At 37.4% G+C, this 26,768-nt stretch overlaps 1 protein-coding gene across 50 annotated transcripts in view; it reads left to right on the top strand.

Moving 5' to 3' along the window:
* Window positions 1–26,768, top strand: part of ERC2 (ELKS/RAB6-interacting/CAST family member 2) — a 983,951-nt gene that overhangs the window by 429,595 nt on the left and 527,588 nt on the right. For 2 of the 50 annotated variants that reach the window (XR_014823369.1, XR_014823367.1), the window contains one exon: window positions 13,422–13,571. The exons of 45 other annotated variants lie outside the window; for them this stretch is intronic. Coding sequence is in view for 2 of the 5 variants with exons in the window: in XM_084988660.1 (XP_084844786.1) it covers window positions 11,272–11,427 (156 nt within the window). In the remaining 3 variants the exon portion in view is untranslated. Of the gene's footprint in view, window positions 1–11,271; window positions 11,569–13,421; window positions 13,572–26,768 lie in introns of those variants that run through there. 3 more of the 50 variants (XR_014823368.1, XM_084988661.1, XM_084988660.1) reach the window with 3 other exon arrangements.

Genomic DNA, 26,768 nt, shown 5'->3' with positions numbered 1-26,768 from the left:
AATTATAACTAAAGGACAGCTGATTATAAAGTCTGGGATATCTTAATACATAAATTTGTAATCTGAATTGATGATTTGTTTTACAAGGGCTTGTCTGAAAATCAAATTGATTACATCACTGTGAGTGTGCCTGATAAGGAGAAATCAATTATTTAGAGAAAAATTTAGTGTGAACAGAACACAAAGAAAATTAATAAAATTTTAATTGTTCACTTTTACAGCTTTGTCAGAACTTCTGGGGGCAAAAATCAAGAAGGTATCTATGATCATTATCATCATTGTGATTATTATTTTATTTAACAGTAGTAGCTAATATTTACCAAGCAGTTCTTCTGTGCATGTCTTAGGTACATGTTATAAGGGTAACTTCCTCACCACTTCCAAGTCTTTCCTCTACTGTCACCTCAGTGAGGCCTACCCTGACCGCCTTATGCAATAGTGGATCCTGCTTGCCTCCACCCCAGCAGTCGTTATCCTTCTTTCCTTGCTCTATTTGTTCTTTTTTTTCCCATAGTATTTCGCCTTCCAATATGCTCTATTATTTACTTATTAATTGTATTTATTATGTTTTATCTGCCTTGCTTTGCTGTAGTCTAAGTTCCACAATGGCAAAGGATTGTTGTGTGTTCTGTGTACTGATGTAGCCCAAGTACACAGATTAGCCTTTGAAAGATAATAGAAGGTGAATAAATAGCTTTTTCTGGATTATTGTTACCAGGAATTGTTTGTTTTAATTCTCCCCATACAGTCAAATAATTCTCTTTCTGTTGTCTTATATAAATCATTTTAGTGCAATAAGAAAAAGATATTTACAGATTATATTGAATGAGTATCTCTTTTATTCTTTATGGCACCCTCATGACAGTTACATCCTAAATTTATCCCAATTTGACAGAAGAAGACAAGGTTCTGGGAAGTTACTATGGTGTTGCATTTTGGGAAAAATTTTAGAGAGGCTGAAGAATCAGACAGCTAAGTCAGAAGCCTAATCAGTGAGCTAAGGTCTTGCTGTAGGTTTTGCAATTGAGAAGAATCCAACAGTTCTGAATGTTCTATAGGCTTAAAGCAAGGCCAAGATGTACTTACGCACTGTGGGGCTGGATACTGACAAATTCAAAAAAAATAAACAGCTCCAGAGTGTTAAGATACAGTTATTATTTAAATATGTACACAGTTTTAGTTTTGCAAGATGAAGAGGGTTCTGTAGATGGTTATGGTGATGAGCACACAAAAAAGCCAATGTACTTAATGCTCCTGAAGTGTACACTTATTAAAAGTGGTTTAGATGATAAATTTTGTTATGTTTTATTACAGCTAAAATTAAAATACAGAAAATAAACATTTTAAAGATTTAATTTAAGCCAAGGGGGAAGGGGAGGGAGTGGGAGGGACTGGGAGCTTGGGGTAAATAGATGTGGAATATAGCCTTTAGAATGGATTAGCAATGGAATCCTGCTGTGTAGCACTGGGAACTCTGTCTAGTCACTTATGATGGAACACTTAATGTGAGAAAAAAGAATGTATACATGTAGGTGTAACTGGGTCACCATGCTGTACAATAGAAAAAATATATAAAACAAATGTGAGTTACAAGGTATAGAATGGATTCTGATTGATTTTTGTTTTTTATTAGCTGGTGAAATAAAAGTTTTCATTGCATACTCACACAGAAAAGATTTAATAGCCATTGTTTAGGATGTGTATTTGTGTTGGAGAAAGGAGGACAGGTGAGAAAAGAAAAAAATCATCTTTTATTGGGAAATGGGAAGCAGAAAACATCCAGGATTAAATTGGCTTCTACTTTTTTTTTTTGTCGTTTTGCTTTTTCTCGGGCTGCTCCCATGGCATATGGAGGTTCCCAGGCTAGGGATCTAATCCTAGCTGTAGCTGCTGGCCTACACCAGAGCCACAGCCAATGCGGGATCCGAGCCACGTCTGTGACCTACACCACAGCACACAGCAATGCTGGATCCTTAACCCACTGAACAAGGCCAGGGATCGAACCTGCAACCTCATGGTTCCTAGTTGGATTCATTAACCACTAAGCCACGATGGGAACTCCTTTTTTTTTTTTGCTTTTTTTTTAGACCGTGCTTGCAGCGTATGGAAGTTCCCAGACTAGGGGTCTAATTGGAGCTACAGCTGCCAGCCACAGCCACAGCAACACCAGATCTGAGCCAAGTCTGAGTCCTACACCACAGCTCATAGCAACACTGGACCCTTAATCCATTGAGCAAGGCTAGGGATTGAACCCGAAACCTCATGGTTCCTAGTTGGATTTGTTTCTGCTGTGCCACAGATGGGAACTTCCTGGCTTCTACTGTTTTGACATCATGGCTTAGACCAGTTCTTTAGCTGCTCTCACCTTCAGTTTTCCTAATATTTGTGATAAACATGATCATAGTTCCCACCTCATAGAGAAATTGTACGGATACCAGAGAGAAAGGGCCCAGCAGAGTGCCTGGATCTTAATGAATCCTTTTAAAAGGAGCATTTCTAATCAAATGATCAGAGTAGATACTTTTATTCTTTCCGAACTCTTACTGTACTGATTCTTTTTATAAGGAGGTGAATGTACGATTGAGAACCTCTATAAGATCAACACCAGAGAATACTTTCCAAATGATCCTATTTTCTATTAGATACTATTAAGTAATGGCCAGTTATCATGAAAATTGACTTCAAATCTTTTGAAGACTGATGCCCTTTGTGTGAGTTTCTTCTGTGTCTGGGTGGTGCTAGGAGACCTGATCAATCCTGTTGTTTATTTGTATCTTTCTCTTATATCTGAGACAGTTGACAGTGGGGCCACTGAGTTGACTCCCCTTTTCTTATTTGGGGCATTGAGAAGTAGGTTTCTCTTGTTTCTCAAGAGAAGTATCACTAAGTTGTAGCAAGCATGCAAACATCTTTGTGACTCTGAGAAAGCGATAAAGAGCCAATGGCATTTCATGCCTTCCTTCCCTCCCCTTATGGGAACTGATACAAATTATCCCTTATGAATGGAGCAGCCCAACCTTGTATCCTCTAGGGACATATTTTCCGAAGTATTTGTCTTGAGGTAAAGGAAAGATTGTCATAAGGCAAGTAGTTAGGTGTTGCCTGGCAAGGGATTTCTGGACATTGCTCAATAAGCACTGGTTATTACTTAACAGAAATGAATTTATTTGGAACCTAATTATGCTCAAGTTTATGGTTCCTCCCTTCTATAGGTCTATAGGTCTCTTCCAAAGCCCTGGCAGCATGTTCTCATGTTTGTTTGTCTTTTTAATTTGCAAAATTAAGATATTTGTGTATTTCTGAAATGAGCTTTTCTTACTTCCACTCATTTTAGGCCCTGCCCAATTTGGATCCACCCCTGTTGCTGTTGTTGTTGGAATGTGGGCAGATGGTACCAACCACAGTAGGGCAACCCTCAACTCAGAGGGACAAGTGCATGTGGAAAGAGCTTGGGGCAGGATGGGCCAAGAGGTGGAGATAGAATCAGTTTGACAAAAATAAGAAGAATCTCTTCACCTGGGTTGTGCCAATGATGGGGCTAAAGGACTTCCAGAGGGTAGCACATTTGGAAGCCAGCCTCCCTTACCTATGCAGGCTGTCTGTCTCTCCTGTTATATAGAAAAGAACTTCTTGAGCTCTTCGGGGCAGATGATAACTGATGTCTTTTATGTCAAATTTCCACTGAACAATAGAAGCTAATGTATATCAGAACCAGACATAAATATATTTGGCCATGGATTACCATAAAATTTGCTGGTGCTAAAGATAATCAAACCATTTCACTTTCCATGAATTTTACTGTCTGAAAAAAGGTGATATCACTCCTTGGAAGGGAGGAGAGTAACATGCTTCGTTTGCTATTCTGCTGAGAGAAAAATCTCTGAAACTTGATGGCAACTGATGCCTGTCTTTTCTCCTTATGTCTGCCCTCCCCATCAGGGAACACTGCCATCTCATCTAGAATGCGCAAGGTCAGTTATTTGCTCGGCCTACCCAGGCTTTATGGCAGGGAGGCCATATCACATTCCCTTTGCTGGCTGGTACAAAAAAGCAAATTGTTGAGCAGATGTTGATTAAGGGGGCCCAGGTTGCCATGTTCGGCATTTCAGTTTAAGTATAGTAAGGTTTTGATAGTTTATACACAGAGGGCCCATGACTCACCTGAGGCACCAAGTGCTGCAACCCAACACTAGCATCATCTCTGGGAGCCCCTGTGTTGGAATATTGAATTACATTGCACTGCTGTGAGCACTGTGAACCTCTGAAGACCAGCCTTTGGCCCACATCAGATTGTAACTGCTTTTCGATAGGTAATTACATATACTGAGCATGAGGGCAATTTTGAATGAATGAATAAATATTGAAGTGTCTTCTAAACAAGCTACTGTATTATGATTATGATTATGATTATGCTACTGTATTGATTTTTACATCTTGCTTGCTTGGGAATTAACAAAACCACTTGATTTTACCGTATTCTAAAAGATTTGGCCCATGTTTTTATTGATAGATAGTATCTTGAACCAGTGACCTATGAGGTGGATGGACTTTGTCAAATTATTTTACCCCTTTAATAAAACCTCAGTTTTTTCCCTGATAAAATAAGAACACTTTTTTTTCCCCATAGGATTGTTGGGAGAGTGAGATGGGATGACAAATATTCAAAATATTCAGCAGAGTATATGGGGCATAATAAACACTTAGTACACAATAGCCAATCATGTTTCTATATACTAAGAATCATATATATGAATGGTACTTATTCAGTCATTTATCCAGTGTTATTGTTTGTTCACCATGTTCCATGTCTAGAATTCATTCATAGGTTATCTCAAAATAAAATTGATTGTAGTGGTTTGAAATGGAGTTTCTTTAGAATTTTTATTTTGAAACCCTTGAACTCCCCTTTCCCTCTTTAGCAGTGTTACTTTTCCTCTTCAACTTCAAAGCAGATTCATCACTTTGGGCCATGTTTGGGCATAGTCCTGCTATTTCTCTTTAAGCACTAACATCCCCTAAATAAATAGCCCTATAGTCCTAGCTTGGGATGGAGGTACTGGATACAACTTTATTAAAATGATGACTTTATGAATAATTCTCATCCATTTTCCTAAAAGAGTATGACTTAATTTTAAAAGACAAATGATTATAATGATTGCCATACCATTGATAGCTGTTGCAAAGTTTAACTTAGTAGGAACTTGAAGGAAGATTTGACAGATGATTTAGAAGCACTTTTTATTTTAAACAATTTTTTTCCATTATAGCCGGTTTACAGTGCCTGTCAATTTTCTACTGTACAGAAAGGTAACAGTCACACATACATATATACATTATCATGCCCATCATAAGTGACTAAATATCATTCCCAGTGCTACACAGCAGGATCTCATTGCTTATCCCTTCCAAAGGCAATAGTTTGCATCTATTAACCCCAAATTGCCAGTCCATCCCACTCCCTTTCCTTCCCTCTTGGCAACCACAAGTCTGTTCTCAAAGTCCATGATTTTCTTTTCTGTGGAAAGGTTCAGCCTTTTATTAGATTCCAGATATAGGTGATATCATGTGGTATTTGTCTTTCTCTTTCTGACTTTTCTTAGTATGAGAGTCTCTGGTTCCATCCATGTGGCTGCAAATGGCATTATTTTGTTCTTTTTATGGCTGAGTACTATTCCATTGTGTATATATACCACATTTTGAATAAATGATCTCAGGCTATTGGAAGAGGGGACCATGAGCTGCAGTTTGCTTGTCTGTCTCTTCGTATTCCTACTGCAACTTTGAAGAGGTTACCAGTTTTATCGCCTAGAATTCAGGGGGGAGAAGATGTAAATTGCTTCTAGATCTTTCAAGTTTTGGTTTGAGGGGTTAGAGTGGTTAATGTTTTACCAAAAGTCAACTACTTCTTAATGTTGCCACATTACTTTGGGGTGGGGCTTTACAGTTTTCATAGGGTATATGTTGTCCCATTCGGTCCCCTCCACAATGCTATAGGGTCATCAGGGCTGCTATTTTTATAGATGGGGAAGCCAAAGTCTAGATTTTAAAAAGTAGTTAAAGGTTAAAAGTTGTCAAATGGTTTGATTAGGGTTATGAGATAGAAAAGCAATGGGAATCAGCTATTCTGATTCCTCGTAAACAAGAACAAAAATTATAAGTTCAAAGGCAATATGAAAGATCAGGAAAGCAATCTTTTGTGTCAGTTCCTCTGCTAAGTTCCTGATGAATGTAACTCAAGTACCAACTGAGTTTGTCCTTTGAGATGAATACAGCTTGCTTGTCCTATCCCATATCTAGTAAGAAGTCCATCCCTTCCCAGGAGTCCTCACCATCCCCAGAGTCTCTTACCCTTTAGATGCCCTTCAGTTGTGAATTTCCACCCTTGTTTTACTTTTGAGCTTTCCTGTATCTCCTTACTTGGGTCTGGTTGTTCTGTTCACCCAGTTGTGGAACATAGTCCCCTTCCTTTACTTTCTACTCTTAACCACTCACATAAGGCATGTGAGGGCTCAGCAGTCTTTCAGAAAACTTTGAGGGGAAAGTAGGTCACAATGGGTCAGGCTTTCTGCTTCTTGTAAAAGCTTCTGCTGCTTCATCATGTGGAGTTTCTCACTGGGCACCTTTGTCTGCTTATTTCACCATCTTGCCTAGTTGCTGAGCCCTGTCTCTGGCCCTTTTCTTTTCCTGGAGTATCTAACTAGCTTCACACCTTAGCCCTAGTTTACCTGACTATAATGGAGTCCAGGTCTTTGTGCTCTTCTCTCTCCTATAGACCACACCTTCACCTCCTCATCTTTTCCACAGAAAAAGGACTATGTAATATTTCCTATTTCTCAAAGTGAGGGCAATTTTATACCCAAATGAAGTTCAGGTGCCAGCTCTTAACCCCCCCCCCATTTTTATACAGTTGTATTAACTCCTGTAGCCACCTTATTATCCTACGGGATAAATATTCTTCTTCTTTTTTTTTTATTTTTATTTTTTTAAATGGCTGCACCCGCAGCATATGGAAGTTCCCAGGCTAAGACAAATCAGAGCTGCAATTGAGGCCTACACCACAGCCACAGCTGCACTGGTTCTGAGCTGCATCTGTGACCTATGCTGCAGCTTGGAGCAATGCCAGATCCTTAACCCACTGAGCAAGGCCAGGGATTGACCCACTGAGCAAGGCCAGGGATTGACCCACATCCTCACAGAGACTATGTGAGCTACAATGGGAAATCCTGGGATAAACATTCTTATTATCTCATTTTGCAGTTGATGCATACAAGTTTCAAAGAGGTTGGCTAACCTGCCTAAGGTCACACACAGATCTATCCATTGCATTGGGGATTATCATGTATTTTCTTAAAGGACTAGATGGTCTCTATTGCAACTATGTACTCAGCCATTTGAAACAAAGCACTAAAACAGGTGTAGATAATTTGTACACAAATGGACATGGCTGGGTTTCAGTAAGTTTTGTTTACAAAAGCAGGTGGTGGACTGGAAACTGGCCTGTGGGCCAGAGTTGCTGATCCTGCACTTTACTGCCTTTTTCCATAATGCTGGCTCTTTACTTAATGTCTCTAATTTAAAGCCTAAAGTATGTTGAGAACAGAATCCAGAAGAGAATCCACGTGGGTCACATAATTTCAAGTTCCTTTTCATTTTCTTCCTGGAAGCAATCTGTAGTTTGCAGAGAGCAAACAAGTCTGTAATAATTGTTAAACTATCCATAGGACATCCATGATGGTGCTGCCTCTGAACTCAGTTGGAGACGTGCTGGGATTTTACAGTCTGGGTCAAGGGCACATTGTTGGAATTGTGTGACTTTATTTATATTTTCTTTTAAGCAAAATGGACATTTCGTGAACTGCTCACATTTCTCAAAGTCTGTTTTTCTCTCCAAGGCCATAAGGGACCTAAGAGAGCATAGTTTATGCTCAATTTATTGTATGTAAAGAACAGAAGGAGTTGCTGTTTCCTACATCTTGGGACACTAACTGACAAATAAATGTGATGAGATTAAATTTGCGGGGTTTTTTAAAAATGGCTGTCCAGTGTACTGTGGTGATGGAATCAACATTCTATTTTCCTGAATCAACTTTCCTGTGAAAACGTTTCCCATATTTATGCAGTGGTCTCATCTGATCTCTGTTCTGAAGATTAATGTTGGAAACAAAAGTATTTTCTCTCTTACATGGATGATTTAAAGAAACAATGAAAACTGCTTTTAAGTTTTTCTTTTTTTGGCAATTCAGTGACTTAAAAGTGGCCAAAGGTTGGAGTTTTTCTCTCTTTCTCTTTTTCTTTAAAACTATCTGTGAAGACATTCTATCATTATTTGGCAAGTTTTAGTTTCGAATTAAGTTTTACAGCTGGCTTATCATATCAGCCCCTGAAAATAGGGGTATATAATGGAAATGTTGAAACTTTCTTAATCTGTTGGTAAATGTTTTCATTTTAGCACTTATCTGAGTTCCAAAGAGGGCCATGGAAAATTTTCCTGGGCCGCTTATTGAAGCTACACATCAGGAGTTGCATTCATTCTGAAATAAGCAGTGCAAGGTTCCACTTAAGACTACAGCCTAGGGAAGCGCCTCCTTCTGAACTGTAAATAAATGCCAACTGTATGGCCTTATCTTGAATATTTTAGCTGCATGCATCAGGGAAATGAGTGGGGAAGAAGCTTTCTTCTCTCTTTTAAGTGTTTCTTATTTGCTTTCCATAACTACTAACTTAAAAAAATCAGGAAGACATTCCAGAGCATTTTCAGCATTTTAGTATTTTTAATGAGCAGCTTATTGAAATTCACTTAACACTTGTGTATTGAACTCTTATTGTGTCCTAGGGGCTTGGAATATAGACAACAGAGATGGATTCCCTCCCCTATTCCTTTCAGCTAGTAGAAATGATAGTCAATTTGAAAAGTCAAGTTATACTTATGAATGTGGAGTTAGTGACTTGACATAGATGCAGAGAGTGTCATGGAGAAATGTGGGTGCTGAGTGCATAAGAGAGCAGGAGTCGGGGGTGAGGAGGGAGGCTTTCCCTTGTCCGGGGGCGGGGGGAAATATCTCAGGGCGACCAGGGGAGGGAACAAAGAAAGCAAGGTGTTTGCTGAGCCAGAGAGGGTGGGGGTGAAGGAGCTTAACAGTTTGAGAATTCAGCATGAATACAGAAAAGAGGAAGGACTGAGAAGAGGCTGGGAGTTAGGCAGGGCCAGTTTGCAGGTGAGTGTATGTGGGGGGTGTCTTGTAGGTAAGCCTGTATTTCAACCCTGACCCCAACACTTCTCCAGCTCTTTTTGCAAGTGAGGTGAGACAACCTTTAGACCTATAAGCACTTTTTAGGGATCTGGTGACTTAAAAATATGGTATATAATTTATATACAGTAGAGTATATTCTCTTTGGTATATAATTATGCACTTAAAGATGCATACAACAAAATGTTGGAGATAGTAAAAAAAAAAAAGTGGTTGCTGATGGGTTTGGACAAATTATAATGACAAGAACCTACCATTATAGTATCATAAAAAATATTTTCACTGTCCTCTCTGCTCCACATATTCATCCCTCTCCCCACCCTCAACCCTTGGCAATAGTTTTATTATCCTGCAAAATTCCTTTGTGCCCCTTTGCAGCTAGCCTCAGCTGCTGGCAACCAGTGATCTCTTGCTTTGTCCAACTATTTTTGCCTTTTGCAGAATATCATGTAAGTGGACTCATACATAATGTAACCTTTTTTGACTTGGCTCCTTTTACTTGGATAATGCCTTTGAGATTCATCCATGCATTGATGGTTAGTCTGTGGAATATCAGTAGTGTTCAGTTGAATAGATGACCTGCACTTGTTTGTCTGTTCAAACAAGTTGTCACTGTTGAAGTGGTTCAGTCATTGTCAAATTGGACACCCCTTCACAGTACTTTTGCCTGCACGGCTGGTGTGGCAGGGGGGCGCTTTCCCTTCCTGCTTGCACTCAACCCCTCCTATACATTCATCCACACCAGCCAGCACTATCTTTATCAAACACAAGTTGAGTCATGTCATCTTTATGCTCCAGACTTTAAAGGCGCCCATTGTCGTTGGGATAAAGGTCCTTAGGAGTCTCACAACACCTTTAAAATGTGGGCTTCATCTGTCCCATCACCCTTCTTTTCCCTCTCTCCTCCAGCTATTTGTAACTACTTCCAGGTCCAAGAATAAATCATTGTTCTCTCTTGCTTCCATTCCTTGCAAGCTTTCTTTCCTCAGACTGGAACATTCTCCTTTCTTGTCACCTCATTTCCCAGCTTGCTAATTTTTTCTTGTCCCATGAGTATCAGCTTTGTTGTCACTTTCTGCAGGACATTTTTATTGATCCCGCAGAATGAGGTAGATGCTCTATCTTAGGTGCCACAATAAATCTATACTTACTTATAACATGATACTGTATTGTAATTCCCTGTCTGATTTCGGGTATTCTTCCCTTAGATGTGAAGTTCCTTGAACATAGGAACTGTGTTGTTCACTACTGTGTCCCAATACCTAGCAGGTATCCATTGTTCACCTAGTATCTGTTGAATAAATGAGGATAGCTGCAGAAACATTATCATTTCAGTTAGAGAGATTAGAACTCTGAAGCTTGGAATGTCCAAATTAGTTGCTTTATGTTGCTCAGCTAATTGGGAGAATTCCAGCTTCTCACAGGCCTGCATATATTGTCATATGTGATGATGGCTGAGTGTAGAGAGCCTCTCTAGTTTTCTGCATCACACAATTTCTTGTTGCTGCAGGTACAACCCCCCTTCAGAATTGATTGAAACCTTGTAGTACCCCTTAAAACAGAATCCCACCTTCTCTAAAGTTGAAGAGCATGGTCCTGCATCCCACCCATAGTGTTTGAGACTGAACACTATTTGACCAGCTTGACCTCAGAGGGTTGCCCACAAATAGTGAGTTTACCTTGGCACTGTCTGGATTTGAGGGGGAAGATTCTGTTTGGTCTCCGGGTATCAGTTTTTGATTCTCTGCTCTCTCTGTGGTTTCTCCTCTGATACACTGTTGCTAAACTGACTCCTAGACTAGACGCCTAGACATAATTCTGTAAATCATATAATTTGACAGTCCTCAATTTATCTGTTAGATGAATGATTGAATAAACAGCAAAAGAATGGATGACTGCCTTAGTTTTTGCAGAGATTTCAATCATGTCCCTTTGTTACTAAATGATATGATGCTGTCAATTGGTCTGTATTTGTGAAGCCTTCTTGCTGTTCTTAAGCTTCCCTGTCTACTTTTTACCTCAGGGGCTGCATTGCAGTTCTCCCCAGTTGGTTCTTCATAGCATCCATGTTTCTGCTCAGATGTCACCTCCTCCAAGAAGTCTTCCTGAGCACCCCATCTGGTATAACTCCATTCCAACCCCTATCATTCTCTATCTATTTATTTATTTTTCCCTATAAGACTTTGTACTTATCACTATCTTAAGTTACTGTGTTTTATGAGAATTTGTTGACTTGCTTATTAATTTTGTCCCCTAATGTGCGTAAGTGCCATGGGGGCAGAGAGCTTGTCTAGCTTCTTTACCAGGACTGCTAAGATATCTGGCAAACAAATATTAGCTCAATACTGAATAGATTTATATATATTTATGTGTGTGTGTTTGTATACTATATATTATATATAATATACATTGTATATTATATTGGTAATATTATAATAATATACATTGGTAATGTATATTACCAATCAGACATTTGGTAATAAGATGCCTTGATTTTCTTATTAATAAACAATTTACCATGCATTGTTTTATAAGTGTCTGTGGGAGAGGGCCAAAAGAAAGTGTTAATAGTATGTAGTCAGACCAGTCTTGAATAAACGCTTATAGAAGAGTTGTTCTTGAGCAAGTTGTGTGCAATTGACGTTAAACATTGAAAATTAAAGTGGTGACTAGGTGACTTTGATTTTAAAAAAGAAGAAAAGAACAGTGTTTAGAATCTGACAGACTTGAGTTCAAGTATTACTTTTTTATCTAGTAGAAATGTGATGGTTTCCTTGTCTGTAGAATAGGGATTATTACCACCAAATCATAGAGTTGTCATGAGGTTTCAATCAGCAGACAACACCTGGTGTGGGAGGCCTCCCTCTGGATATTTCCTTCGTGTCCCTTCCTCCTTGGATTAAAAAAAAAAGACTGAGGTAGAGTTAGGCCAAACACTGAAGGAACTTAAGACTTTAGAGCAAGATAAGTATCATGAGAAGATTTGACTTGCTTATCTGAATATAATTGTGGTTTTTTTTGTGGTTCTTATTTATTTGTTTTAAAGAAAATCACCAAGGCAGCACATTTTGGAGACTAAGTAGGGATGTACCTCATTTCTATTGTGGGGTTATTATTATGTTACCCCTATTGGGTTCCCACTGCATTTAGGCTTCTCTGGTATAGAAGCTGCTCTTTTTTTGTGGGTACAGTTCTACATCTGCAACTGATTGAGTTTACAGATGGGCTTGTACAGAAATAATTAGCCACTTGCCCCTTATTTTGAGGTGCAAGTGGCCCCTCTTGCCAGCAATTACTGAATCATGGAAAAGAGGAAACCTTAGAGGAGAGAGCCTGTGGAAATTTAAGCATGAAGGCAAAGTGCCTTTTTTTTTTTTAAATTTTTAAGTTATAGCTATCTTTTTCTTAAAAAAAAAAAAAAAAAAAAGCATATGTAAGTATGTAAGCCACCTTGGAAGGGACATACCAGTAACTCCATGTACCTTTCCTAGGATGAAACACTTCAAATATTTCCCATTTCCCTCTTAATTTTATTCTAAGGGCTTATTTAAATATGTTGTGTGCTTTAAGTGCTGCATTTGGTTTCACAGTCAGTTCACACTACGCATTAACTAATTATTGGTAAAGTATCTGGCTTAGGAGCCCTGATCTACTTTCCTTTGGAAAGATGCCTCTGCTTTGCAGCAGCCCCTTGCATTTTAACATACTTTTGCATAAAATTTTGCAGTGTAGTGTGGCACCTTTGGATAATCTAGATTTGAGTCACTAACTCTTATTGTGTCTTCTGATAAAAGACAGCATTAGGGGACCAGAGAAGTTTGTTAACAAAGGATAGAAATTGTCGATGGCCATCTTGAAACACCAGTCTGTGAGGTCACAAATTATGTGGAGAAGCATCCTTGGACAATGAAAGAACAAAACACATTCTAGATCTTAATAGGAAACAAAAGTGCATAAACAAAAGCAGACTGCTTCCTTAAATATCCAATTTCAGAACAAGACTAGCCTCCTAGGAAAGTTTAGGGGACTCTGAATCTAATTGGGAAAAGAAGCAGTTTAGATTTCCTTGAGTGTTAGACTAGCAGATGAGATTGAATTTTTGACACTTTGCAGAAGACAGACCTCTTTCCATTAGCTAAATTAATCTGGAGTCTAAGTTATTTTGTTTTTTAGATTCTACATGTGCTGCAATCAGACCTCTCAAATGCAGATGGTTACTGCTGGAAGGAATGATGGTAAACTTTGAAGAAAAGAAAATGAAAGGTCTGCTTAACCATTTTGGCTTGTCTGTCCAACCCCACAGTTTAAACTACAGGCCTACAGGTTTGCTCTTCATAATCTTTTTGTGCTACTTTTCTTCCAATACATTTAAGATCCCATGAAATCCCTTTACCAGGAACTAAAGAGGCAGAGAATATACAGAATCCTGTTTCACTTATGCTGAAGTTCTGTCCACTAGAATTTTCCAGATCTCATTGTTTTCAATGGGTGCTTGTTATATCTTTAGCCTCTTGATTATATCTTCGGCCTCCAATTGGTTCTAAGTGAAGGTAGGCTGTGGGTAAGGTTTGCCATGTAACTGCTGACTTCACATTTAAAGTCTTTCAGGGAGATCGGATCTTCACAGGCCCTTGCTTTCTCATAGAAGATGTTCCTATCAAATTCAAATACCACTGATGTATATGCTGTTCATTCTAAGGAAGTTACAAGGGAAAAGGAACTCTTTCACCCATCCTCTGCCTGGATCCATATTCTGGAGAGGCTTTTTGACTTCTCAGACCTTTTAAAAGTAACTTTGGTTATGAGAAACTGAGGGAAATTATTATTGATTTTTCTTGAAGAAGATGATTGAGGGGAAAATGGGTAGTCACTATTCTTTCTGGACTCAGTTTGATATAAAAAGTTTCCTTTTCAGTGTTCCCAAAACTTTGGTCCTTAAACTGTTAGATTAAAATCACTTGTAGCACTTGTTAAATGTGCAGATTGCTGAACTTCTCCTTGGATCTGAAGAGTCAGCTCCTATGGTTTTGGGACCCAAGGATCTGATTATTAGGTATCGAGATGATTCTTATTATGTGGTCAAATTTGAAGCCATACTGTTTTGGATACTTTTTGTATTTCAATAATTGATTATATTTTTTGCAGGTGTGTGATTCATCAGAAAACAGTGAGTGATAGGGATAGATTATCCCTTGGGGACCCCAACAGTGTTTAGTTGTTTAAATCATTTGGATGCTAGTGTCTCAAAGGTTGCTGAATTACATTCTTGTGGGCTTTTTGGCACCCACCCTTTTGTTCCATTGAAGAACGTAACTCATTGTGTTTCAAAAAATTCTTGAGAAGGGATTTGGCCTTAACCTCATGAAAACTCTTCATTCCCAGAGATTCTTTCCTGCTTAGTTTCTAAAATATTTTAGATAAATGTTAAAGATGATCAGAATTACTGTATAACATTTGTGAAGCTCAGGCATGACACCATGGCTTTAGTCAGAATGACATGCAGGATTATGTCCCTAAAGAAATCCATCTGAAGTGAAGGAGAGCTGGGGCAAGGTAGGATATATCTTTGAGGTCCTGACAGAGCCATTTAAGACTGGGCTCTGGAAGCTTTAGGCTGGGGCAAGTTTTGCCAAGTATAGATAAAGCATATTGTTTAAAGAGTCAAATATAAAAATTAAAGGAAAAAATACTAAGTTACAGAATGATCTCCCTATAGGTCATGCTGCTCTCGTATGTATTTGAAGAACTATTACTGTTTGCTTATACTTCTTATTGTTTCTAAGATGAAAATAAAAAGTGATTTTTCAGATCTTGCCTTTACCACTTGCATATAACAGAACCTTCTTTTAGAGATAGCCTGATGATGGTGAAATATACTTTACCCTCTATTTCACAAAGCTTTTATTCCAACCGACAAAGAATTTTGATCCACTGGTGGGTTATTTCACAAATTTTATTGATAGTGAAATTCGTACGTACTGAGCTTCAGTAATAATGTACATTTTTCTAATCTACCACAAATACATTCTGTAGCCACCTGAGGTATTTCTTTGGTGGTTTCTATTTCCGGCACATGTACTATGTTTTTGAAATAGAACATTTGCTGTAGGGGACAGAACATTTAGCATGAAGGATACTAACCAATAACAAAATAAATTGTCTGCAACTAATGATGTAGGGTACTTTGACATAATGTTTCTATTTTTCAGTCTAGTAGTTCATCTCCTTGTCCTTCCTTTGGGTTTGTGTTTGATTTGGGGGATATAAAGCCAGAATTTATTTATTTAGGAAGTAGATGCAAGAGTCCAAAAATGAACCACGTCCTAATCCTCCCTGCAGTGGCTCTTACAACAACATGTTGGGGACATTTTTGAAATGCTATCACTTAGGAGGAAATTTTCTGCAATGTGAGTATTTTATCCTATTAAATATTTCTTAAATTAAATTAAAGAGCATAGATAGAATACTCTAAGTCAGAAAATAGTTTCTTGAGTGCTAGAGTACTGTCATTTCCCCTGCCAACACATCATACTTTTAATCTCAAATTCAGTTTCTTCTATTATTTCATTTTTGAACTCAAAAGAAATAAATTTTATTTTTATTCCCTCCATAGGTTTCAAATGTTTAGCTCATAAAATTATATATCTCTTAAAAAAGCAAAAGACCCTAAGCCAAGTTTAGAGTTCAAAATAAGGACTATAAATAAGATAATTCTTTAAAAATAAAAAGCCTCTTAAAACTCCAAGAAGACAGTCAAAATTGTGAAAAGACATCAACTTGAAGTAATTTAACTGACACAGTTTTATGGCTGTCTTAGAATGACCTTGAGAAAATATTTCCCCTAATGAATTCCCTCTTAAATAATTCTTTTAGACAGAGTCTTGAAGAACAAACTCTCTTGAAGTAAGTTGTTTTCTTTGATGCTGCTATTTTCCTGCAAATTCCAGAGGACAGAATCTTTGGTTTTAACTTAAGATAATGAAAGTAATTTTCCTTTGAGAAATAGGTTTTTGGCTGAATTGTAAAGCCTGTCTGCAGGTGAGATTTAATTTAATCCTTTGAGTACTTAAGAAGCATTCCAGAGACAGTGGCCAAAAAAGTGACAAGATTAGCACTTTGTTTATTGACAGTGTGTGGACAAGAAAATACTTTTATCCTGAAGAGTTTAATGATTTTTTGAGTGATCTTAATAGCAATTTTTAATTACTAAAATATACATTATTTAAATAGTGAAGATTAGATGATGCACTTAAAATTTAAAGTTGCAGTAGCATTGCAGCCTAGGAATTCAATAGCAACAAAACAAGCACAAAAGGCAGGTAGTATCTTGCTAACTAAATTTCAAGTTTAGAGAATGAAAAATGAATTTGTAAATATCTCAAAAAATGTATAAATGAAACTCTGCAGAAAATTGGTTGTATACTTCTTAGAATCAGAATCATCTATGCATGATTTTCATGTGATTTTTGAGGATTTCATAAAATTTTTTTATTTGTTCCATTATTTCCTTTTTAATTCCTATTTTCTTTGTGTGTTTTGTGTGTTCCAATAAGCAAATCAGTTTTTCTGATGTCAGATAACTATTTGAATAAACGAAGAAATCCATGAAAATGAAAGGTGTATGCATGGTTGAATCCTGATATAAAAGCTATATAAGGTTATATATATATATCTCTGATTTTCAGATAAAATTAGTATCATAAAATTTTTTAAAAATTTTATTATTGTGATTTACAATGTTCTGTCAATTTCTGATATACAACAAAATGAGCCTGTCAAAAAATTTAAAATTATTTCCTGTTTAGTGTGTGTGCAGATGTACTTTTGCTGCTTATAGTGATTTCCATGTATTTATTTTGTTTTTACCTTTTTCTTTTGGGGAGTATGAAATATGAAAAAATGCAATATTTTTGTTTCTAAATTTGATGAGTTTTCAGTTTTTTATGTGGAAAACAAAAGTAAAATCTGCTTTTTATCATGATAGTCAGCAGAAATGAGTTTGCACGGCATTAGGAAAATTTTCTCTTTAGGAGGCTCCAGACCTCTTAACCACCCTGCCATCCGCTCAGTAAGTTTAGCCATGGATAGCAAACCATGAAGATTTAGATTACAACAATCACTTATTAATATTTTTACATCATGAGTGTTTCTAAGAGCTCCCTTGGCTCTTGTCTGTCATTTTATCATTGGACATTTTCATGATGCTCCATCTTAGAACAATTTGGGGATGTTTTAAATTTGCTGCCTATTCATTTTATGTCTAAAGGAAAATTACACAAAATTCCATACTATTTGGAAACATGCTGTCTTGGTTATGGTTTGGATCACATTTTAAAATTAGTTTTAAAAGAAAGGAAATCATATAAATGCTCTGGAATTCAGATAAGCACCAACCATGGGAAGTAGACACTTTTAGTGTAGAGGCTTACCCATTGGAGTAAGACTGCTGATGATAAAGGGACATTCTAGACCTTTAAATATTGATTATGTGCTTCACAGAGCTGTTTTCTCTTCTGCTTTCTTCCTGTCCATTTGAATTGGGGCTTTTGTAGAATTTGCTGAGTGCAGTGTCTCAAATATTCCACAGGGTGTCATGATGTGGTTATTTGTTTCAGGGACACTGTCGTGGGAGGTAGTTTGAGCCAGGGCTCATCTCGTATTTAAAAGGAATGGTTCATTTTGATTATCAGTCAAGGAATATTTACTAAGGGCCTACTATGTTGTAGCCCTATGATAGGAACTATAGATCTTAGTGGTATCCTGCAAGTCATTTTCTTTACTTTGTGTTAGGCATTTTTGCTCAGGGAATATTTACCAACACAGTGAGTTTGCATGAGTTCCTTTGAACTTATTACTGTGTAGCTTCATGCCACATGAGAGTGAATTTTAAATGGACCTTATATGGAACTAACTCAACCTTCCAGTTAGATTCTGATTCCTTTTACTTTATCATCTGGTGGGAATAGTTTTCTAGGGGTGCTGGAATAGGAAGGGGGCTGAGAGTCCCTGCTCTAATGTTCATGAGTAGCCGTGGGGAATCTGAGGCAGGGCAGGGAACCTCTGGAGTTAGACAGTCTGAGTATCAATCTTTCTTTCACCATGAGTTGTTTGTGTCACCTTAAACAAGTTACTTTGCTTCTTTGCATTTTTAATTAGTGATAGGATTTTGAAGAGCAAATTAAATAATCCATTTCTAAAAAAGCATTTAGTGGATTCCAATTCTGGGATAAGATGACAAAAACTCACTTATCCCTGCTCCTTCCCTCTAAATACAACGTAATTTAGATTATCTGGAAATAATTAAATGGGAAATCATAAAAGAACTCTGAAAGAAGGAGGTGGACTGGCTAGGTACTTCAGGAATTAAGAAGGACATCTTGTGAGTTCCCTGGGTTTTCTTATTCTCTATATACTCCTGACTGGGACTGGAGGGCCTTGCAATTCTAAACTGCCAACAGAACTAGATAAAAAGGAGGGAGGGAGGGAGGAAGGATAGCAGGGAGGAAGGGAGTATAGAAAAGAGGGAGGGAGGAAGAAAGGAAGGAAAAAAGGGAAGAAAGCAGGAAGGAAGAGAGAGACAGAGACACAGAAAGAGAGGAATTAGGGTAGGAGGAAGGAAGCAAGAAAAGAAGGGAATGCCTGCTTTCCCTTCTGGGAAAGGGGAAGCCCAGCTAGGAGTTAGCAGTGGGCCAGTCTGCCCACAACAGCATTGCTCACAGAGCCCCAACGAGCCATCCCATCCCCCATCTCACACTTTCCAGAAGTAGCAGTGGTGGTCCCAAGCTGCCCACAGAAGCCTCAGCCACAGAGCTAGGGCAGGCTAACCTATCTCCAGCCTCAAACCTCCTAGCAGCAAGCTGCTGTGCTCCCAGCAGTGTTGTCAGCAAATCACAGAGGTCAGACAGATCACATATGCTAAACTGAAACAGGTCAACTGCCTGCTAGAAGTGAACATATAGATAGAAAACAAAGCAAATCTTCTAATGTATATTTAAATGGCCAGGATATTGGAGTTCCTGTCGTGGCTCAGTGGAAATGAATCCAACTAGTATCCATGAGGATGCAGGTTCTATCTCTGGCCTCAGTCAGTGGTCTGGGGATCTGGTGTTGCTGAGAGCATCTGTGGTGAGATTGCAGATGTGGCTTGGATCCCAAGTTGCTGTGGCTGTGGCTGTGGCTGGCAGCTGTAGCTCTGATTTGAACCCTAGCCTTGGAACCTCCATATACTGCAGGTTTGGCCCTAAAAAGCAAAAAAAAAAAAAAAAAAAAAAAAAAAGCCAGGATACCAAAAAAAAAAAAAATCTCTCATCATACCAAGAACAATAATAAATTAAAATTTGAATGAGATAAGAGAACTGCAGCCAACACCAAGATGAATCAGATATTGAAATTATCTGATAAAAATTTTAAACCAATTATCATAAAATTGATTGAATAAATACCTAATCCTTCAGTGAGGTTTTATACTTTTTGAATTTTTCAGTAGTAGAATAGAAATAACAGAAGAAAGAATCAGTGAAATTGGGGACAGCTCAATAGAACTTAGTTTGAATAACAGGGACTGTGGACTGGAAAATAAATGAATATAGCTCAGGGTCCTGTGGGGCAACAACAAATATCTAGCATATTGCTGGAGTACCAGAAAGAGTGAAGAAAGAATATGGGGCTTAAAAAGTATTTGAAGAAGTAATAGCTGAAGTTTCCCAAAATTGGCAAAAGGTATAAACCTACAGATTTAGAGAGATGAATGAAACCAAAATAAGATAAACCCACAGATAAGGTTATTGGCAGATTTTTCTCAGCAGAAACTCTGCAGGCCAGAAGGGAGTGGCATGATATACTTAAGGTGATGAAAGGAAAAAACCTCCAACCAAGATTACTTTACCCAGCAAGGCTCTCATTCAGATTTGAAGGAGAAATCAAAAGCATCACAGATAAGCAAAAGCTAAGAGAATTCAGCAACACTAAACCAGCTTTACAAGAAATACTAAAGGAACTTCTCTAGGCAGAAAAGAAAAGGCCACAACCAGAAACAAAAACACCACAAATGACAAGGCTCACCAGTAAAGGCATATATACAGTAAAGATACAAAATCATAAACGCACAATTATGCGACCAAAATCAGAAATTGTGAGAAGAGGAGGGTACAAATGCAGGACACTGGAGATGCACTTGCAAATAAGAGACCAACAACTTAAAACAATTTCATATATATATGTGTGTATATATATATATATATATATGTGTGTGTGTGTGTGTGTATACACACACACTTTTTTTCTTCATTTTTTTATTACTCAAATGAGTTTATCGCATCTGTAGTTGTATAATGATCATAACAATCTGATTTCACAGGATTTCCATCCCACAGCCCAAGCACATCCCCCCACCCCCCAAACTGTCTCCTCCGGAGACCATAAGTTTTTCATTGTCTGTGAGTCAGCATCTGATCTGCAAAGAAGTTCCGTCTGTCCTTTTTTCAGATTCCACATGTCAGTGATAGTATTTGATGTTGGTGTCTCACTGTATGGCTGACTTCACTTAGCATGATAGTTTCTAGGTCCATCCATGCTGCTAAAAATGCTGGTATTTCAATCTTTTTGATGGCTGAGTAATATTCCGTTGTGTATATGTACCACCTCTTCTGGATCCAGACATTTAGGTTGTTTCCATGTCTTGGCTATTGTAAATAGTGCTTCAATGAACATTGGAGTACATGTGTCTTTGTGAGTCGTGGTTTTCTCTGGATAGATGCCCAGGAGTGGGATTGCTGGATCAAATGGTAGTTCTATGTTTAGTTTTCTGAGGCATCTCCATACTGCTTTCCATAGTGGTTGCACCAATGTACCATCCCACCAACAGTGTACAAGGGTTCCTTTTTCTCCACACCCTCTCCATTACTTTTTGTTTGTAGACTTTTGGATGATGGCCATTCTGGATGGTGTAAGGTGGTACCTCATTAAGGTTTTGATTTGCATTTCTCTAATAATGAGTGACATGAACATCTTTTCATGTGTTTCTCGGCCATCTGTATGTCTTTTTTGGAGAATTGTCTGTTTAGATCTTCTGCCCATTTTTGATGGGGTTGTTTGTTTTTTTGGTATGGAGCTGCAGAAGTTGTTTATAAATTTTGGAGATGAATCCTTTGTCAGTCGATTCATTTGCAAAGATTTTCTCCCATTCTGTGGGTTGTCTTTATATATACTCTTATATGAAGACTTCAGAGTAACTGTAAACCAAAAATCTATAATTGATACACAAATAAGAAAAATAAACTCAAAAACGATGCTAAAGATAGTCATCAAACCACAAGAGGCGAGAACAAGAGAAGAAGGGAAGAAAAGAAGAGCAAAAAAAATCCAAAGCAGTTAATAAAATGGCAATAAGACATACATAACAATAATTACCTTAAATGGTAATGAACTAAATGCCCCGACCAAAAGACATAGACTGGCTAAATGGATACAAAAACAAGACCCATATATATGATGTCTTCAAGAGACCCACTTCACTTCTAGGGACACATACAAATTGAAAGTGAGAGGATGGAAGAAAATATTCCATGGAAATAGGAATCAAAAGAAACCTGGAGTAGCAATACTCATATCAGACAAAACAGACCTTAAAATGAAGACTATTTTTAGAGACAAGGAAGGTCACTACATAATGATCAAAGGATCAATCCAAGAAGAAGATATAACAATTTTAAATATCTACACACCTAACATAGGCTCACCACGATATATAAGGCAACTGCTAACAACCTTAAAAGGACAAATCGGCAATAACACAATCATAGTGGTGTACCATAACACTCCACTTACAGCAATGGACAGACTGTCCAGATGGAAAATCAATAAGGAAACACAAGCCCTGCGTGAAGCATTAAACCAGATGGACTTAACAGATATTTATAGGACATTCCATCCAAAAGCAACAGATCACACATTCTTCTCAAGTGCACATGGAACATTCTCTAAGATTGATCACATCCTGGGCTACAAGTCCAACCTCGGTAACTTTAAGAAAATTGAAATCATATCAAGCATCTTTTCTGACCACAATGCTATACTACTGGAAACCAACAACAAGAAGAAAACTGCAAAAAACACAAACACGTGGAGACTCAACAACATGCTACTAAACAACCAGTGGATCACTGAAGAAATCAAAGAGGAAATTAAAAAATACCTAGCAGCAAATGACAACGAAGATACGACACTCCAAAACCTATGGGATGCAGCAAAAGCCGTTCTAAGAGGAAAGTTTATAGCAATACAAGCCCACCTCAGGAAACAAGAAAAAGCTCAAATAAACAAGCTAACCTCACACCTAAAGCAGCTCGAGAGAGAAGAATGGACAAGACCTACAGTTAGTAGAAGGAAAGAAATCTTAAAGATCAGAGAGAAGTCAATGAAAGAGCAACAAAGAAAACCATAGAAAAGATCAATGAAACAAAAAGCTGGTTCTTTGCAAAGATCAACAAAATTGATAAACCCTCGGCAAGACTTATCAAGCAAAAAAGAGAGAGGACTCAAATCAATAAAATTAGAAATGAAAAAGAAGAAGTAACAACATACATCACAGAAATGCAAAGGATCAAAAGAGACTACTATATGCAACTATACGCCAATAAAATGGAAAACCTAGAAGAAATGGACAAATTCTTAGAAAAGTACAATCTTCCAAGGCTAAACCAAGATGAAATAGAAAAGATGAGTGGGCCAATCGCAAGGACTGAAATTGAAACTGTGATGAAAAACTTCCAACAAACTAAAGTCCAGGACCAGATGGTTTCACAGGTGAATTCTATCAAACATATAGATAAGAGCGAATACCTCTCCTTCTGAAACTATTCCAAAAAAATTGCAGAGGAAGGATACTCCCAAACTCATTCTATGAGGCCACCATCTCCCTGACATCAAAATCAGACAAAGATACCACAAAAAAAGAAAACTACAGGCCAATGTCACTGATGAACATTGATGCAAAAATCCTCAACAAAATACTAGCAAACCACATCCAACAATACATTGAAAGGATTGTATATCATGATCAAGTGGGACTTATCCAGGGATGCAAGGGCTCTTCAATATCCAGAAATCCATCAGTGTGATACACCTCATTAACAAACTGAATAGTAAAAACCATATGATCCTCTCAATAGATGCGGAAAAAGCCTTTGACAAAATCCAACACCCATTTATGATAAAAACCCTTCAGAGAGTGGGCATAGAGGGAACCTACCTCACTATAATAAAGGCCATATATGACAAACCACAGCTAACATCATTCTCAATGATGAAAAGCTGAAGGAATTCCTGCTGAGATTAGGAACAATACACGGATGTCTGCTCTCGCCACTACTCTTCAACATAGTTTTGGAAGTCCTAGCCACAGGAATCGGAGAAGTAAAAGAAATAAAAAGAATCTGAATTGCAAAGGAAGTAGTAAAACTATCACTATTTGCAGATGATGTAATACTAAACCTAGAGAATCCTAAAGACTCAACCAGAAAACTGTTAGAGCTCATCCATGAATTTGGCAGTTGCAGGATACAAAATCAATACACATAAATCAATGGCATTTCTATATACTAACAATGAAAGATCAGAAAGAGAAATTAGGGAAGCAATCTCATTTACCATCGGATCCAAAAGAATAAAATCCCTAGGTGTAAACCTACCTAAAGAGGCAAAAGACCTTTACTCTGAAAACTATAAGATGCTGATAAAAGAAATCAAAGATGACACAACTAGATGGAAAGACATACCATGCTCTTAGATTGGAAGAGTCAATATTATTAAAATGACTATACTACCCAAGGCAATCTACAGATTCAATGCAATCCCTATCAAATTACCATGGGCATTCTTCACAGAACTTGAACAAAATATTTTAAAATTTGTTTGGAAGTACAAAAGACCCAGAATAGCCAAAGACAGCCTGAAAAAGAAAAATGGAACTGGAGGAATCAGGCTGCCTGACTTCAGACTCTACTACAAAGCAATAGTCATCAAAACCATATGGTACTGGCACAAAGACAGAAGTATAGATCAGTGAAACAGGATAGAAAGCCTAGAATTAAACCCACACACCTACAGCCAACTAATCTATGACAAAGAAGGCAAGAATATACAATGGAGAATGGACAGCCTGTTCAATAAGTGGTGCTGGGAAAACTGGACACCCACATGGAAAAGAATGAAATTAGGACACTCCCTAACACCATACACAAAAATAAACTCAAAATAGATTAAGGAGCTAGATATAATACTAGATACTATAAAACTCTTAGAGGAAACCAGAGGCCAAACACTCTCTGACATAAGTGACAGCAACATCTTCTCAGATCCACCTCTTAGAGTAATGACAGTGAAAACAAAGATAAACAAATTGGACCTAATTAAACTTAAAAGTTTCTGCACAGCAAAGGAAACCCTAAAGAAAATGAAAAGACAACCCACAGAATGGGAGAAAATCTTTGCAAATGAATCGACTGACAAGGGATTCATCTCCAAAATTTATAAACACTGCCTACAACTCAATATCAAAAAAACAAACAACCCCATGAAGAAATGGGCAGAAGATGGGCTGAAGATCTAAACTGACAATTCTCCAAAGAAGACATATGGATGACTAAAAAACACATGAAAGTTGTTCAACATCACTCATTATTAGAGAAACGCAAATCAAAACCACTATGAGGTACCACCTTACACCAGTCAGAATGGCCATCATCAAAAAGTGCAAACAGTAAGTTCTGGAGAGGCTGTGGAGAAAATGGAACCCTAGTACACTGTTGATTGGATTGTAAATTGGTGCAGCCACTGTGGCAAACAGTGTGGAGATTCCTCAGAAAACTAAGAACAGAACTACCATTTATTTGATCCAGCCATCCCACTCATGGGCATCTATCCAGAGAAAACCAGGACTCGCAAAGACACATGTACTCCGATATTCATTGAAGCACTATTTGCAATAGCCAAGACATGGAATCAACCTAAATGTCCATCTACAGATGAGTGGATCAAGAAGATGTGGTACATATACACAATGGAATATTAGCCATTAAGAAGAACAAAATACTGGCATTTTTAGCAACATGGATGGACCTAGAAATTACCATGCTGAGTGAATCAGTCAGTCAATGAGACTCCAACATCAAATACTATCACTGATATGTGGAATCTGAAAAAGGGACACAATGAACTTCTTTGCAGAACAGATAGTGACTCACAGACTTTGAGAAACTTCTGGTTTCTAAAGGAGACAGGTTGGAGTGTGGGGGATGTGCTGGGGGTTTGGGATGGAAATGTTATAAAATTGGCATGTGATGATCATTGTACAACTATAAATGTAATAAATTATTGAGTAATATAAAAGAAAGAGAATATACTTTCAACTCTGATGTGAGAAGAGAGAAGAGAAAACCTGGGAATAAAATTTTTATGTGGATCTTACCAAACTGACAAAAAATTAATAAACTGGGCAGAAATAAAATGTGAATTTATAAGATTAAAAAAAAGAAAGTATCATAAAAATTTTAACCCAATTATCATAAAATCGATTGAATAAATACCTAATCCTTCAGTGAGGTTTTATACTTTTTGAATTTTTCAGTAGTAGAGTAGAAATAACAGAAGAAAGAATCAGTGAAATTGGGACAGCTCAATAGAACTTAGTTTGTATTACAGGGACTGTGGACTGGAAAATAAATGAATATAGCTCAGGGTCCTGTGGAGCAACAACAAATATCTACCATGTTGCTGGAGTACTACAAAGAAGAAAGAATATGGGGCTTAAAAAGTATTTGAAGAAGTAATAGCTGAAGTTTCCCAAAATTGGCAAAAGGTATAAACCTACAGATTTAGAGAGATGAATGAAACCAGAATAAGATAAACCTATAGAAATCTATACCAAGACACATCATGATTAAACCTCTAAAAACAAAGCAAAAAAACCTTAAAGCAATCAGAGAGAATCCACTCAATATTTATCGGTAATAAATACCCTTTTAGTTGATGGTAAATTTCTCATTTGAAAACATGGAATCCAGAAAGATTTGGCACATTTTTCAAGTGCAGATAGAAAAAACTTTCAGCCACAGATTCTCTGATGAAACTCTCATTCAGGAATGAATAGGGAAATAAACACATTTTTAGATGAAAGGAAACCAAGAGTATTTATCACTAACATATATATCCTTAAAGAAAGACTAAAGCTCTGTAAAGAGAGAGGAAATGATAACAGAAGAAGCTACTAGAACTTTAGAAATGAAGGAAGAACAGTGGAATGGAAGACAATCGGACTGAATAATGGACTATTTTTCTCCTTTAAGTTTTTAGAGTCATTTTTGTTGATTTAAGCAAAAATCATAACAATATGGTAGCACTCAATGTATATAGGGGAAATAATGAGACATGTATTTTAAAAGTAGGGAAGGTAAAAGGACCTTAAAGGAAGTACAATTTCAATATTTCAGTTGAAGTAGTAGAAAATTTATATTGGTAGATTTT

This window comes from Sus scrofa, chromosome 13 (assembly GCF_054392235.1).
Source record: "Sus scrofa isolate SSC_HxYL_T2T_F1_AM1 chromosome 13, Sscrofa_HxYL_maternal_Yorkshire_Landrace_v2.0, whole genome shotgun sequence".
NCBI lineage: Eukaryota > Metazoa > Chordata > Mammalia > Artiodactyla > Suidae > Sus > Sus scrofa.
The sequence above is the reverse complement of the archived record's forward strand: the minus strand, read 5'-3'. Positions and strand labels throughout refer to the sequence as shown.